This window comes from Parus major, chromosome 4A, assembly GCF_001522545.3.
Source record: "Parus major isolate Abel chromosome 4A, Parus_major1.1, whole genome shotgun sequence".
NCBI lineage: Eukaryota > Metazoa > Chordata > Aves > Passeriformes > Paridae > Parus > Parus major.
In genome coordinates, this window is record NC_031772.1 from 15,839,218 (window position 1) to 15,854,101 (window position 14,884).

At 47.8% G+C, this 14,884-nt stretch overlaps 1 protein-coding gene across 4 annotated transcripts in view; it reads right to left on the reverse strand.

The window, feature by feature from the left end:
• ZMYM3 (zinc finger MYM-type containing 3) overlaps positions 1–14,884 on the reverse strand; it is a 32,292-nt gene that overhangs the window by 16,403 nt on the left and 1,005 nt on the right. For 2 of the 4 annotated variants that reach the window (XM_015626365.2, XM_015626366.3), the window contains exons 2-9: positions 5,304–6,197; positions 4,577–4,620; positions 4,108–4,180; positions 3,018–3,309; positions 2,410–2,587; positions 1,830–2,042; positions 1,083–1,233; positions 424–539 (exon numbers count right to left, since the gene is read on the reverse strand). In XM_015626365.2, the coding sequence (XP_015481851.1) occupies positions 424–539; positions 1,083–1,233; positions 1,830–2,042; positions 2,410–2,587; positions 3,018–3,309; positions 4,108–4,180; positions 4,577–4,620; positions 5,304–6,183 (1,947 nt within the window). In that variant the 5' untranslated portion in view covers positions 6,184–6,197. Of the gene's footprint in view, positions 1–423; positions 540–1,082; positions 1,234–1,829; positions 2,043–2,409; positions 2,588–3,017; positions 3,310–4,107; positions 4,181–4,576; positions 4,621–5,303; positions 14,806–14,884 lie in introns of those variants that run through there. The other 2 variants (XM_015626364.3, XM_015626367.3) reach the window with 2 other exon arrangements.

Consider the following 14,884-nt stretch of genomic DNA (forward strand, 5'->3'; position numbering starts at 1 on the left):
AATTTTTAGACAACACATCCTGAAGACTTATATTTCTCAGTGACACCTGGCTGAGAGAGCAGCTCTGCCCTTTTCCACACAGCTATCAGGTGGGCACTTGTGCTTTGCTGACTTGTGCATTTGCTTGTGCTCTTATAAGGCCACTCTGTCTCAAACCACTCATGCAGCACAGCTCTGCACTGCCATCCTGCTGGGCATAACCTGATAGACAGGAGTGAATTACAGCTCACCTTATCCAAATGGAGGATGGGGGAGACAGGGCCATGACTGGGATTTGAGCAATAACAGTCACTGCAACTCCTGTGCTCCATGGGGTTTCTTAGGAACCCTCCCTGAGGAGCTCAAGGAAGGTGCAGCCTCTGCCTAGTGTGAAAGGAGGCATGAGCTCCACGGCCCAGCCCAGCATGAAGGGTATTTCAGTACCTGGAATTTGGTCCAGCAGCTGGGGCTGCAGAACTGGTAGACAACCCGGTCTGTCTTGTTGTAATAGCAGGGTTCAGATAAACTCTTTCTGCAGAAGCTGCAGGGTCTAGGGGGACCTGATGAAACAGACAGGAATTAGTGAGGGCAGCAGCACAGGATGTGGGACTGGATTCTGAAGATGGCATGTAAGCTACTCACTCATCTTCAGTCTGTCTAAGTCTAAGCTATTATCAAAAAGCAAGGGACAAGATCACCAGGAAACTAAGAACACCAGATTCTGCTAGGACAGAAATGTTAAACAGATAGAGAGCAGAGTGGTTCAAGGAAGTGACCCTGGCTCTAGGAATTAGGACAAAACAGGCTGCAATACTTGACCTATTGCTAGACCCCCAGTACACCATGTAATGGAAAGGACAATGCCAACACAATCCAGCACTACAACTGCTCCCTGCATTCCCAAGAACAGCAATGTACACTGCCCTCTGTATTAAGACATCTACATGCTGCAAGGGTTTCTCCCTCTGTACTTCCACTTGTCTCACTGGACTCTTCCCCCAGGTTTTTACCTTCTTTTCAGTCCCATCCAGAAGTAATAAACAATACCAAGGAAGGAATTAAGAGTGGAGAGGTGATGATTCCCTCTACACAGGTGGTCTTACCAACTAGGCCTGACTGCTTCACTTTGTGGGAGGTAGTGCAGCAAATGGAGCAGAACAGGCCCATCTTGCCACTGCGATCCACATTGGGCAGCATGTCAAAGTTCTTGCACAGCGTCTTGCACCACATGCAGGGGTAGACCCGAGTGTTCTTCTGCAAGGAGAGAGCACAACAGAGCTTCCAGGAGACCATCACAGCTGGCAAGGTCCAGCTACTACATCCCACCCCACTGCTGTATCCACCACAGGACTGCTCTGCTGCAATGACCACCTGATGCCAGGGACAGACAGGTTCACAGTCTGCAGATTCAGGTGGTGGTGGCAAAAAAAATCTGCCTTTGGCACTTCAGCTTTTCATTTCAAGGGTAGCCTGGCAGGAACACAGAGTTTGGCAATCCCTTCCAACACATTTAAGACTGCTCAGGTGACAGAGGAACATATCCAGCCCAGTTTTAGGGAGACATCCAGAAGCTAGTCCATGCTAAGTGCATATACCAGTGTCACTCTACCATCAACTCACTGACTTTCTGACCCATTCTTGGGTCTATGGTGAGCCCTATGAAGATTAAACCAATTCTGTTTGCCTGCTTCAGAGTTCTCCCGAGCAATCTTTTAACTGCTTTGACAGCAATAAAAGACCAAAGGGATTTGAGTCACCTGCCATTTAATAAAATGCTCTGTGCTACACCAAGCAAAGTTGCTGTGTGCCCATAGAGAACCCCCCCACCCCAGGCAGCTGCCCACACATACCTTCTTGTAACTGTTGAGACAGGCAGAGTTGCAAAAGCGTTTTTGCTGGCCTTCATGGAAGAGGTACTCCAGGGGCAAGCCCTTGTTGTAGATATAAAGTCCACAGTTGTCACAGCAGTTCGTTTTCAGCCCCTTGGTGGCCCGGAACTTGGTGAAGCAGGCGTCACTGCAGATGCGGTGAACCACACTCCCATTGCTGACCTCATGCTGGATCTGCGGAGACATCACTGCTGTCACCCCAAAACCATCCATGGGCCTCCTTCCAATGCTGCTGTACCACTACAAGCACAGCCCTTGGGATAACAGGCACTAAAACTCTGGGCAGTGCCATACTGAAAGCTGGTGTGGACTTGGGGTGGCGTCCCTTGCCAAAAGTCAGAGGAGCAGCTGGGAGAACAGAGTGGCAGGAAGCAGTGAGCCTCAGGACAAGGAAAAGCTCGGGAGTGAGCCCAAGGCAGCTCAGGAGCTGAGGCCTCATACCACAGGAAAACCTGGCAAATGGTTGGTCTTGACCAAGACTAAGTGCTGTGTTTCCTAGGCTCTTCATCCAGGACATGGGAAGGACAAGGGATTTGTTTACCTCGCCAGGTCTGTGGCAAACACTGCAGCGGCTGGTGTCCGAGGCATCTGCAGACTGAGGTGCTGGTCTATGCTGCTGGGCCTCATAGAGGGAAAGGCAGACAGAGGTGCAGAACTCATGGAAAGAGCCACCTGAACCAATCTGGGCAACCACAGAGTCCTTGGTGTTCCAGATCTCCCTGGGGATCAGAAGGGGATGTGTTAGTTCACGGACATGTGTATCCTGCCACAAAGGGATAGGATGGCTCACTGCAACGCACAGGACTTTCTGGTGTCCCAAAAAGTTGGCAAGAACTGTCTCACAGCAGCTTCTGTCCTGGCCCAGGGGAGCAGTGTCTGAAGACAGAGCATGCAGGAGGTTGTTTTGAGGAGAGGCTGAAATGTGGGGCACTAAGTCTGGGAACAGGTAGGGAAAGCAAGAGTATGAAGGGGGTGTAGGGAGCATGGGATAGGCAGTGTGTGAAAGAAGACATGGGGCAGCAGCTGGCAGCAGGCAGGAGTGATGTGGATAAATGAGGGCCATAGGAGGGGGACTGGCAGGAGAGCTGTAGAGCAGGTGAGTGGGGTCACAAGCATGGGAGCACTGAGGAAAGGGGAATGAACACACACTTTTTGCAGAAGGTGCATATCTTCTTGCCAGGTGGTTTTTTTGAGAAGGTGGTGAGACAGGAGCTGGAGCAGAAGAGCTGAGGAAGCCCTTTTCGCTGGTAGGCAGTCTGGCCCTTCTGCAGCGGGGTCCGGCAGTTGGCACACGTCATTTTGGTGAAGGTGGAGCGGGCGGCTCGCTGGGCCATCTGAGTGCGCAGGGACATCCGAGTGGAGCGCCGCGTGCGGAAAGGAACGAAATCCTCATCGTTGGGATCATCCACCATTGCATCAGAGTCTTCATCAGAGACTGGAACTGCAAAGCAGCAGAGGAAGATCAAAAATGCCCTCATTAAGGAAGTGAGAAACTCTGCTGTGAGAGACACGCTGGGATTTTCTGAGTCACCTTTCTAAAGTCCCTCTACGTACTTTGTTCCTGTCTGGGTAGAATGATAAAGGAACCCTTAAAAGAAATTCTGTTGTAACTGGAGATGAATCAAGAGGTGTTTAAGCAAACCAGGCTTAAATACAATTCTTGTCTAGGAAATCATGATATGCCAAGGTGGAGCAGGAGCCCAAAGTGTGAACTTCTACCCTGTAAGAACTGTTAGACCTGAAAGGGAATGTGCTGATCACCAGATTCTAGCACAGGCAGGCAATAAAGGAGCAACACACAAATACTAGGGAATAGCAGAGTGACATTCAATATCTCAAAGAATAGACACTTCAGGTACTTCTCCAGGTAAATCTCCAAGGTGCAACCTTCCTTCAGACAGCCTGCTCTCATAGAGAGAAAGGAAGAAAGTTCCTGGGTGAGAAGATGGATTTCCTGGGAACACCCCCAAATCTCATTCTGTTACTTAGTGCTTGGTGCCTACACACCACTGTAAAAATACTGTAACAATCCCTGTTTTGACCAAAGTGCCCTGAGAAAGCAAGGCAAGTACCCCGGGATAAAGACTAGTGAGCTGAAAGGACCTGTCCCGTGTAGAAGGGAAGTCTGCATGAAGTTCCAGAGTTCCCACTGTACTCACACCATGAACTATGTGCCCACAATGCATCTGGGCCATTCCCTCTGGCTAAAAACAGGGATTGGCCAACTCCAGTTACTCACTGCTCTCAGAGGAGTTCACAGTTTCAGGCCTGGCAGTTTCTGATCTTCTGGGTCGTTCGCTTCTTTTCTGCTCCTAAAAGACATTCAGAAAATAGTTAGGCTAACTATCAGCTAGGACAACCATAGACAAGTATCCCAGATTACAGTGAAGTTCCAACTTCTGGGATTTGGTTTCCCAATACCAAGGCTGAAAACAGATAAAACTCCATGGATACTTGATCAGAGCTGGCAAGACAGAGGAGAGGAGGAAGTAGGCTTATGAGAATGACATTTCAGCTGAGGGTAGGAGGGATACACTGAAGCCACATTACAGCATAGTGGCAGTGCACAGGGATCATTCTGTCACAGAAGTCATGCAAACTCCTTTCCAGAGGGTTGACAAGACAGCCAGTGTCCTTCACAGAGTCTGACAACAGCCAGACATGCTCTATGCTCCTGTATCATACATACTTGACTGCATTCTCCTCACCTTCTCAGCTGGCAGCTCGCTTCCCTTCACAGACAGGCTTTCTCCTAGAACAGAAGCACAGAAGAAGCTTGCATCTAACATCTTGCTTATCTCTAATAGAGGAGCACAGGTGTTCTCCAAATGCAGCAAATGACTGACCTTTGGGTCAGTCAGCACATGAAGCCTCAGCCTGTCCTGGCTATCAAGTAAAGCTCTGGGGGTGGAAGGCTCCTAAACCCACCACCTGTAGTTGCAAATCCAAACACATAACTTGGGAGGAGCCCTGTAAGGGGGAGACCTCCCTGAACGGAGGAGGCAGGCTGGGTGGGCAGTTACCTCCAACTGCTTCTGACCAAGACTCAGCATCTCCTAGGGATGGCCAGCCTGGGCAGAGGAACTTTGCCTATTGAAAACATCTGCTGGTTATCCTCAGTTCCAGCAAAGACTCCAGCAATGAAGAGCATGAGCTAAGCTGATGTACAGCCACTGCTTTACTAGGGAAGCTCCTTGCTTCCACAAGCACCAAAAATCAGTTAAAGCCATGAAAGCCAAAGCAAGAGCTTGTGCACACCAGAACATTATTCCCTTTACACAAGAGGCTTTGCCCAATTCTAGACCATCAGAAGAGTTGGCTATTTCCATAGCAGGGAATGAGTTGGAATGCAGAGCAGACTCCAGTTTCAGCAGTGTGTAGCTGGATGACCTCCTGAGCAAAAGCAAGCCAAATTCTGCTAAGGCAGCAACTTACCTGTTGGTGGTAAGGCTTCCTGTGCTTTGAGTACACTGTTTTCTTTATGTGAATTCTTTCCATTATCATTCCTTTCCTCTGCACGGTTTTCTTCCACAGGCTCAGGGGGCAAAGCTGCAGTTCTGTTGTCTGGGCTTCCCTCCGCCTCCCCTGCCAGCCCTTCCCTCTGCACAGGCGAGTTTTTCCTTGGTGCCTTCAACTTCATTTTCTTTGTTTGTTTAAGACTGAGTTGGGGTGGGGGCACTGTCGGACTCGAGGACTGTGCTGTGGTTTCTTCTGTGCCCTCAGCTGGGGCACTGCTGAGGTCCCTAGAGTCAAGGGGTTGTTGGGCTGATTCAGAGACATTGTCACCAGACAGTGCAGGAATAGCAGCAGCACCATCTTCCTTTATATCCCCAGAACAATGTTTTGGTGCATCCTCCCCTTCTTTCCCCGTTTCTGGACCAACAGCTTCTCTAGACAGGGCAGAGGAGTCTGCCAGCCCCCCCTCCACGTCCTGGGAAGGTTGTGCCTTACACAGCCCATCCAGACCTTCTGCTTTATCTAGTTCCACCAAGTCAGAAGTTTTACCCAAATCATCTAAGACACCAGGTTTCTCCAGCATATCCAATACACCAGGTTTATCTAGAACACGGTCATTTGATTTATTTAGTTCAGACACGCTGTCTGCTTTCACTACAAGGTCCAAGTCCTCATCTGCAGTCATTTGCTTGGATTGATCCCAGCCAGGGGGCTGAAGAACTGAAGCTTCCTGGGTAGAAGCTGTTTGGGAGCCCAGGAGATCTTCACCAAACTCCATGTCAGCAGGGAGATCACCAATGAGTGGTTTGTCAGGCAAGGACAGGGGGTCCAAAGATCCTGAAAATTCACTGGAATCCATTTAGAAGATGGCAACTGGAAATGAGAGAGAGACTTGCAAGTTAATGAAAAGCAGTCTAACATAGAACATGACCTGTCCACTCTTTTGAACACTGCTGGAGTAAAACAAAGCCCAGGAATGCTGCCAGGCCATAACCAGGATACCAGACACCAGCATGTGAACCACCTCTGCTTGTGAGGGTACAAAAGTCAGCAGCAGGATGAAGTAGTTTGTTATAACAGGCCTTTGGGAACTCTACAGCCCTCACACACCTCACCACGGCACAGCAAAGAAACTTGCTTATGCTAAATGACACCCTGGGGTATCAGAAATGGCTCAAGCACCAATTCAGGAGGCTCCCCACCAATGTTCTGTGGTAATATCCCCAGCCCTGCCTTCTTCTCTATCCAAACAATATGGTCTGTCCTTTCTCCTGATCTGTTCTTATGGAGCTAACACATTCTTAATTTTTAAAATACCTTTTTTCTCTTAAACATAGAGGTAGAAATAACTCCTTTCAAGGCCTGAAGTGTGAGTCTTAACAAGATACAGGATGACAACATGCATTAATCTTGTCAGAGGACAGATATAAACAATGTTACAGTATAACTACAGCTACTGCATAGCCCCAAAACTACGTAGGTTATTATTCAGAAATGGAACAATTGGAAAAGCTTTAGTTAGAACTAGGAGGAGTTCTGGAGAGTGGCAAGAAAAAAGGTGGAAAAGCTCTGATGTTAAAAGCAGTCATAAGAACAAGCAGCAAGATAGACACAAGCATGCAATTCAGTCAGGAAAAAAGACCAGGGTGACTTTGCAGGGCACAAACAGTGCACTTGAACAGGAAGGTTCAATGATGCAGACTGCCAACCTCAGAGGAAAAGTTACAGCCCAGCTCCTCAGGGTTGACATTATCATAAGACAGAAAGGTCAAGACTTCGAGATGAGGCAAGTAATATGGTCTAAAACTGAATTATACCCCAACAAGGAGATAATGGTTGACAAACCCAAAGAGGGAAAGGGAGAAGGAGCTGGAGTCTGCAAGTGGTAAGGCAGTATAAGACTTGAAGTAACATCATGTCCCCAAACAGGCTCTAAGTAGACATTATAAAAAAGGCACTAGAATCAAATGATGTGGCAACAACCTATCCCTCCCTGTTAGAGTAATTCCAATCCTAAATTTAGCACTGTTTTAAGCCCTGAATGAGAAGACTTTTGTTTGTTTGGGCTTACAGTGGGCATAACTCATCTATATGGAGGAGGCCTAATATAATTCCATTGATGATGAAACTGTTTAACTTTTTTATATCCTTCCCTCTGAAAGGACAACCAAGCTCCCACTCACAAAATGGTGTGGTCAGAAGTAAACAGAACATACTTGGACAGAGACTGCACCCAACTTCTGAAACTTAGACAAGCAGGAATTTAAGGAAATCATACCCAACAACTGGATTTCAAAGACACTGTCTCCGTATTTTATCTAAATACACAGTAATGTTTTCTGTTTCCTGGTGGCAGATAAAGCACTGTTCCCATAATCACAAACAGAAAATAAAGCAAATGTAATCTTTAGAAATGCTCAGCAAGTTTCACCCCTAGAGACTTTGGTGTTTCTGTTCACTTTTAGTTACAAGATGAGACAAAAGTTTTAGAATAAGCCAATTCCAGAGCAATACAGGATCTAATACATGTTTTAGGTTGGCTGACAGAAATAAGAACAAAGTGAAATAGAAACAAAGACATCTGAAAGGAAGGTCCTAAGGATTTAAAGCAGATGAGAACCCTCCCAAGATAATAAACATGGGTTTTTTTCTGCTGCACAGAATATGAACAATGTCTCCTGCTCAAATACATCCCCCATCCAGTTTCACAGACAGACAGCAGACCCTACAATAATAAGTTAAAAAACCTCAAGGCATCCAGATGAAGAAGGAAAATTTATTTATAGGTATACTTAACAGAGCTAACATACCCCTCAGAATTATTTCAGACACTTTGCACAGGTTTGCAATGGACCACTAAGGTTCAACCACCACTCCTAAAGCATTTCCCACTTTCTGCTGGCCTAGTCTTTTCCTCCCAGCAGAACAGCTCACACATTCTGGAGAAGAAACCAAAACTTCTTAGGGTAAGCAAAGCTAAGGACTGCTGCACTCAGTCCAATGAAAGGACCATGTACTCAAATATCCTGTTGCTATTCACACCAAGAACAGATACCTGGGGAGAGAGTGTAAGAAACACAACAGGACGTTCCTCTTCAGCACATCCTCCAATCAAGGACTCACCTGCTGAAGAACCAATTGGCTTGAGCTGCACTGACAATGTCCCAGTTAAGAGTCTGTACTGGGCAAATCCTCTATCAATCTGCCTAATCCCACTGGGAAGCAATTTATACTTTGGACCTCCTAAAATTACAGTGGTTTTAAATCCTACAGCTTTACATTTAGTTTTTAGAAATATTTTCCTCTTGTTTATTTTCAACCTGCTGCAGCAGAGCTCCAAGGTGATATAGGGCAGGTGAATGCCAACTCTTTATATGTTTAAAAGAATCTGGAAAAGATGATGGAGTTAAGAGTTGAGGCTAGACCTAAGGTGACACTGACCAACAGTCTGAGTGGGAAAGCATGGAATGTCCCTGACAATGAATTCTTTATAGTGGCTTTCAACCACCAGCTGATAAGGATGAGGAAGGCAGCTCTCAAAACAGGAAAGAATGGTATTTTCCAGTTCTGTGGGTTGCTCTGAAGTCAAACTCAATCTGAAGAAATTAGAGCTGCTCCGCTGCAGCAAGGTAAGGAGCTCTACTTCTGTCTGCCCCAGGCAGTCAGATTTGTCTGGGCCTTCTGTTGAGCTTCACAATGAGTTAAGCTGCAAACAGAGCGTACACTTTATCTCTGCTAGAGTCTTTTCTCACTTTCTACAAAAGAAACAGAATAGCTTATTGTTTCTGGCAGGTGCTGAAATGATCCACCACAAGTCATCACCTCTCTTATGCCAGGACCAGCTAATGCACAGCTCACTCACCAGGGTTTGGTAACTGGTCTGCTCTAAACCTTCCTCTTTTCCAGCCGTGTAACTGGCAGCATGGCGAGTACAGTGCAACATGTGGCCAAACCAAGAGGAGGCAGTGTGCTGAAATCCTGCACTTAGCAGCATATGTAACTGCTCCATTTGGGAACTCCTTACTTAGGAGTAAGTACTCCTTGGAGTATTCAGTAAGAGATATACTCTTGGGAAGAACAAGTTGAAGGAGCAAAGTCTCTTGCACAGCAGTCTGCAGCAGAATGCTTCTCAGGTAGCAAGTAAGCATTTCCAAAGAAGTGATGGGACAGCTGAGGGTCCTCCCCAAGTGTGCAGGACTGGCACAGAACACAACACCGATTGCCAAACCCAATACCTGTGACTACCAGCCCAGCCCAGCTCTTTCTGCCAAAGAGGGGCACGTGGGATCTTCTCTCAGATCTGGAAGCTCAAAGTGCAACATCTCTGCCAGGACACTTAAGCACATCCAAGTGACTACCTGGGACTTTATCCAGCTTATTAGAAACATCAGTGGTGCTGTAACTCAGGTAACCATTAGCAGGGGAATATGTGGCCTACCTACAGAAATGAGGATCCACCATCAAACATTTAATTAAAAACAGACAGCAAGAAAAAATGTGGTTGCTACTCCCTTCCAATGAAGAGAACATCTCAGAAGTCTTTACAGCCCACAGAAAATCCCACAGCCTTATAGTTACTGCTTTCCTCTAGCAAAGGAACAGCAACTGCTTGAGTATCTGCCCTGGACTTCTGTTCATGGATGTGTATTCAGATTTTCAATACTTTTGAAGGCTGAAGGATTATCTTTTTCTCTATTAGAGATCCTTTGAAATATGAAAATAATTAACTAGTAACTACAAAAGACACTTAAGTCAACATTTCAGCCACCTCCCATCTGCAAGGTCTACAAGACCTAAGATGAGTTCTGGAAGAAGCTTCTATTTTTTTGTGCCAAATTTTTTTAATAAACAGAAACACTCCAGATAGTATTTCTCAACAGAAACAACAGTGTCAATACCCAGTTCAATCAATAAAATTAAGAAATTAAGAAAGTAATATCATGTCCTACCAGCATGGTTTCAGTCAACATAGCTTCATTAACAATATTATGCTTTGAGTGGTGAGTACAGCAGAAGCAAACTACTCTGCTGTGATTTATCTGAGTTTATCTGGACAGCTGTTAGCATTCTAAATGCAAGCACTGCAAACCTTTATTACGTATTGGCTAACTCAAACACAAATGAATTTACAAAATATCACCAGCAAACTAAGCACACTACTATGGACCATGCTTCAGTCCTGTTCAAATTCTCCATAAAGGAGCTGAAAAGATTTTGCTGTTTACTAGTGTTTTTGGAAAGGCAGCTCTCTGAGCTGCAAACTCAGTCTTCAAAGAGCACAAACCCCACTTGGTGACATTCAAGTGCTACTTGCACAGTGCCATGTTACACCATCACTGTTACAACATCACTGTCTCATTCTTGGCTACTGTCTACAATTGATAACAGTTATTGGAAGAGTTGAGATGTTTCAAATAAAAAAAAAAAATCTGACACACTAACACAAGAATCCCACTGCTTTATGAACAGCCATGCTTTGGAAAACACCCTCCAATGCTAAACCTATTTTGTTCACTAAAAGGAAATGGTGGTGGGACATGACCCCTCTCAAAAAAATCACGAAGATCTACAGCAGATGACTCCTTAGAGATACAGACAGGTGCACACAAGGACACAAAAAGCTGGAAATCAAAGCTGGACAAGCTCATAAACACATGATTAAACAACTGACCATGGATCTGTAAGCCCTCTGTGACTTGGAGGTTTTACATGCAGTGACTCACTCCAAATCAGCCACAGCTCCTGCAGATGTCACTGCTCAAGTCCTTGTGCTTTGCAGGCAGGGTTTGGTGGATGTTGTCTCACCTCCAAATGTACTATTGGTTCTCAGTCAGTGCAAACTGCAGCAGCTTTCACCACATCCCCTTCAGGCCAGTCTTCACGTGTGACTGGGACTGTCTACACAACAGTAACTGGTACATAGGAAACAAAAGGGCCTTTCCAGAATTTCACCAGCAGCATTGAGACTCCACCAATTGTTTTTTTATAGTTCCAAAGCCAGGAAAGAAGACCACCACCAGATTTTACTACAGTTGGAGCCTCATCTCGGGGCTGCAGGCCTCAAATGTAGTAGCACAGTCACCCTGAACCCAGAAAGCCTAAATCCTTCAGTACTGAACAGCTGGTGCTGCAAAACACAACCACGAGTCTCCTGTAAATTCCTCAAGGGCAGGAATGACCAAACTGGATTCTGAGATTGCATTCCAGAAACTTCACTTCAGTTTCAAGAAAGTACAAGAAGGACAAATTTCAGAGATCTCATAGAATTGCCTGGATCAGGTTTATCAGGAGACTCCCTGCAACACTTCAAATATAACTGACAACATTCCTCAATCTCAGCATTATCTGCTGCTATCCATAGCAGTAAAGGCTAAGACAGGCAACAGGAACATCCTCATCCAGTCAGAATGCCATCCTGGCAGCAGTTTGAAATGGCTTGGATCCCTTCACATCTTGTAAGACCAGGATCTCCCAAAGCACTGAGTGTCAAGGTATTGCAAGATAGAAAGGACTAACAAGTGTAAGTACACCCTTAGCAGCAATGCTATCTGGAGAGCAATTCAGCTTCAAGAACCAACTCCACTCAGCGATCAAGTCCAAGAGAAAATTCTCCTGGTATGTATCTCCAAAATAGTGTTAAACACAATGGAAGGGGGTGAGTGGGCATAAAAGCTTTGGAAGTACTATCAGAAGCACAACAAAAAAGGCTCAGAGGTACAGCATGCTTGAGCAGTGTGTGTCCAAACTACCTTAATGATATCAAGATAATGATTAAAAAAAGTAGAAGACTTGGAAGTGGTAAAAAACAGATGGTCATCAGGTCTCTCTACCTGTTGCCCAAATGCTGCAGGAAGGCAACAGAACACCTAACAAAGTGTTCTGGCAGGTACAGACAGCTGGAGAGGACAGCTGCATGGACAGCCTGTGACTCTCCAGAGGAGTGCTGCAGCCTGGGAATAGGCCACAGACCCCCTGGAGGACCTCAAAACCCAACTGGACAAAGCCCTGAACAACAAGACCTCGAGTCAGCTTTGCTGTGAGCAGGAGGTCAGTTGGACCAGACACTTCTAGAGGTCACTTACAACCCAAATCTGTCTGTGGTTCTGTGAATAAACCTTACTGCACAGGAAAGAGAGAGAAGAGGCAGGGCAGGGTCTCTGAGAGGATGTATCTTTGAGGGCAAAACATGTCATTCTCCTTAAGAGGCCTTGCAGAGCCAAAATACTGGAAACACAGTGTGAGCTGTCTCCTCTGCTTCACTGACCGTCCCAGATCCCTCTGCAAGGTGCTGGAAAGGGATCTCAGCTCTGGGAGGACACACCTCACATGCAGCTGTTCAAACTGGCCCTGGGTAAGGCTGTGCTGAACAGTATTTCACCCCATCTAGAGACCAACTCCTCTCCCATTGGGCTGCCCAGGGCTGGGCCAGCAGAGCAGGCTCACAGCAAGTGGCCAGGAGACAGCACCAGAGCCCACAGCCAGCAGGACTGGTCAGGATGGTCTCAAACACTGCCATTTCCTGACATGTACCATCAGCAGAGGTGACGAAGAAGTTGAGGTGAGGTGAGATGAAGGTGAGGAAGAAGTTAATAAAACACTCTACTGAGACTAAAACACAAATCCAGTCAAATCCTGCTAGCACTGCCTTTGCTAAACTAACAAACGTGTTGTCACAGCTATAGCCTATTCCATACTTCCCTTAGACTGCTTTGACCACAACCCTTTTGCACCAAGGCTTCTGCCAGCACATCTGCGTCCATCACAGTTGTACATCCCAGCATCACTGACCACAAGACATCCATAAAGATACGATACAAGGGGCTTTGCCACCTTAGTGAAGCAATGAGCTCAGCCTAGGTCCTTGCTCTAGCTGCCAGAGATGTGGAAGAATCTGGTGTTACTGTCATCCTCCAAAGCAAGGGCACTCACAGTGAGAGGGATGTGAGCAGAGAGAAAAACAGGTTGTGTAAATATGCACTATGGAGCTGAGAGGCTCAGGTTAGTCATTACAGGTCTCTCTGTAGGCTGTGGATATTCCTTTAATAAAACTGAGCTCACAATAACAACAGGGCTATGCTCTTATCACTAGCTTTGATCCCAGGTTAGACAGGGTTAGGTAAGAAAACGCAAATTAAAAGTTTTCTTGGGGATTGCAGCTGAAATGAAAGGGAAAGAAGAAGTTACAGTCTAGAACAATAGCCATACCTGGAAGCACAGCAGAAGAGGAGAGCACAAATGAAGCAGCACTCATCCTCAAAAAATGAGACTCCAGGAACCATCCCTCAGCCCTCAGCTGAAAATCCTATCCCCCACCATCACCTGACACAGACCACGTCCAGCGCTGCCTCTGCCCACACCAGCATGTCTGACTGCCAGGGCCTTTTCCCATGCCAGGCACACACCACAGCCAGCTCCCTGCCCCACCAGGCCTGCCTTCACCTCTGTGAAACACACAGGATGTACTTGATGCTCCCCAGGGCACCTTGTTGGCTACACTACCCACATGGGGAGGCTTCAGCAGATTGGGGCCTCCCGCAGCAGCTCCAGGCAGCTTCAGCCCCGTGGGGCTGCACCTTTCTCTCATGGGGCCAGATCTTTGAGAGCAGCACATGGTGTCCACGGATACACACACCCATCAGGCCTCGAGGAGGCCCCAGACTCCCCCACACACAGGGGGAAGGCTGTTGCAAAGATTGTCCAGTTCACTGAGAAGCAGCTGCTGAACCCTACAGACTTTGCTCCTGCGTGTGGTGACACCATAAAGGCTGAGCCCCTGGGGACACAGGGAGAGCCGAGCCCGGGCAGAGCTTGGGGCAGAAAGGCCAGGGCTGTTTGCTGCCACTGCACAGCCCCTCAGCAAGGACAGGCCTGGCTGGGCTGAGCGCTCCAGGGCCTCCCAGGAGCCATGAACTCCGGGCCCAGCCTGTGCCCAGGCACTGACATGGCTGGGGGACACAGCCAGCCACAGTCCCCCAGAGGGCTGCCTCCCGTGCCTCCCTGTGCCAACCCACACCACGGATGGGGGTCAGGCTGGGGCTCCCCATCCATCGCAGGGGGGCCCAAAGACCTCCCGCAACAGGGGCAAGGATCTCACTGGGGTCTCCATAGAAGCAGGGTGGGAATGAGGGTCAGGCTGATGGGTTCCTCAGCCACAGCGGGGGGAGCAAGAGCTCAGAGTCCCTCCCCAAAAGGCATAAGAATAGCACGATCCCCCACCCCCCACTGCAGGGGGACGGGGTGCGCTCTGCACTGAGTCAGGGATGGGGGTCACATAGGGGCTCCCCATCCATCCTGGGTAACTCCAGAGACCACCCCCCTCCAGAGCGAGGGCTGCACGGGGGTTTCCATGGAACCGAGGCGGGGATGGGGGCCAAGCAATTCCCCAGCCATACCGGGAGGGGTGCAGAGACCACCGCCTCCACCGCACCGCAGAGCAAGTCGCGCTAGGGTCTCCATTGGACTGGAGCTGCACCGCGGTGGGGGTCAGGCTGCGGCTCCCCATCCATCCCGGGGGGAGCCATAGCCCACATCCCCCAGAAGGGTCGCACAGGGCTCCCCCC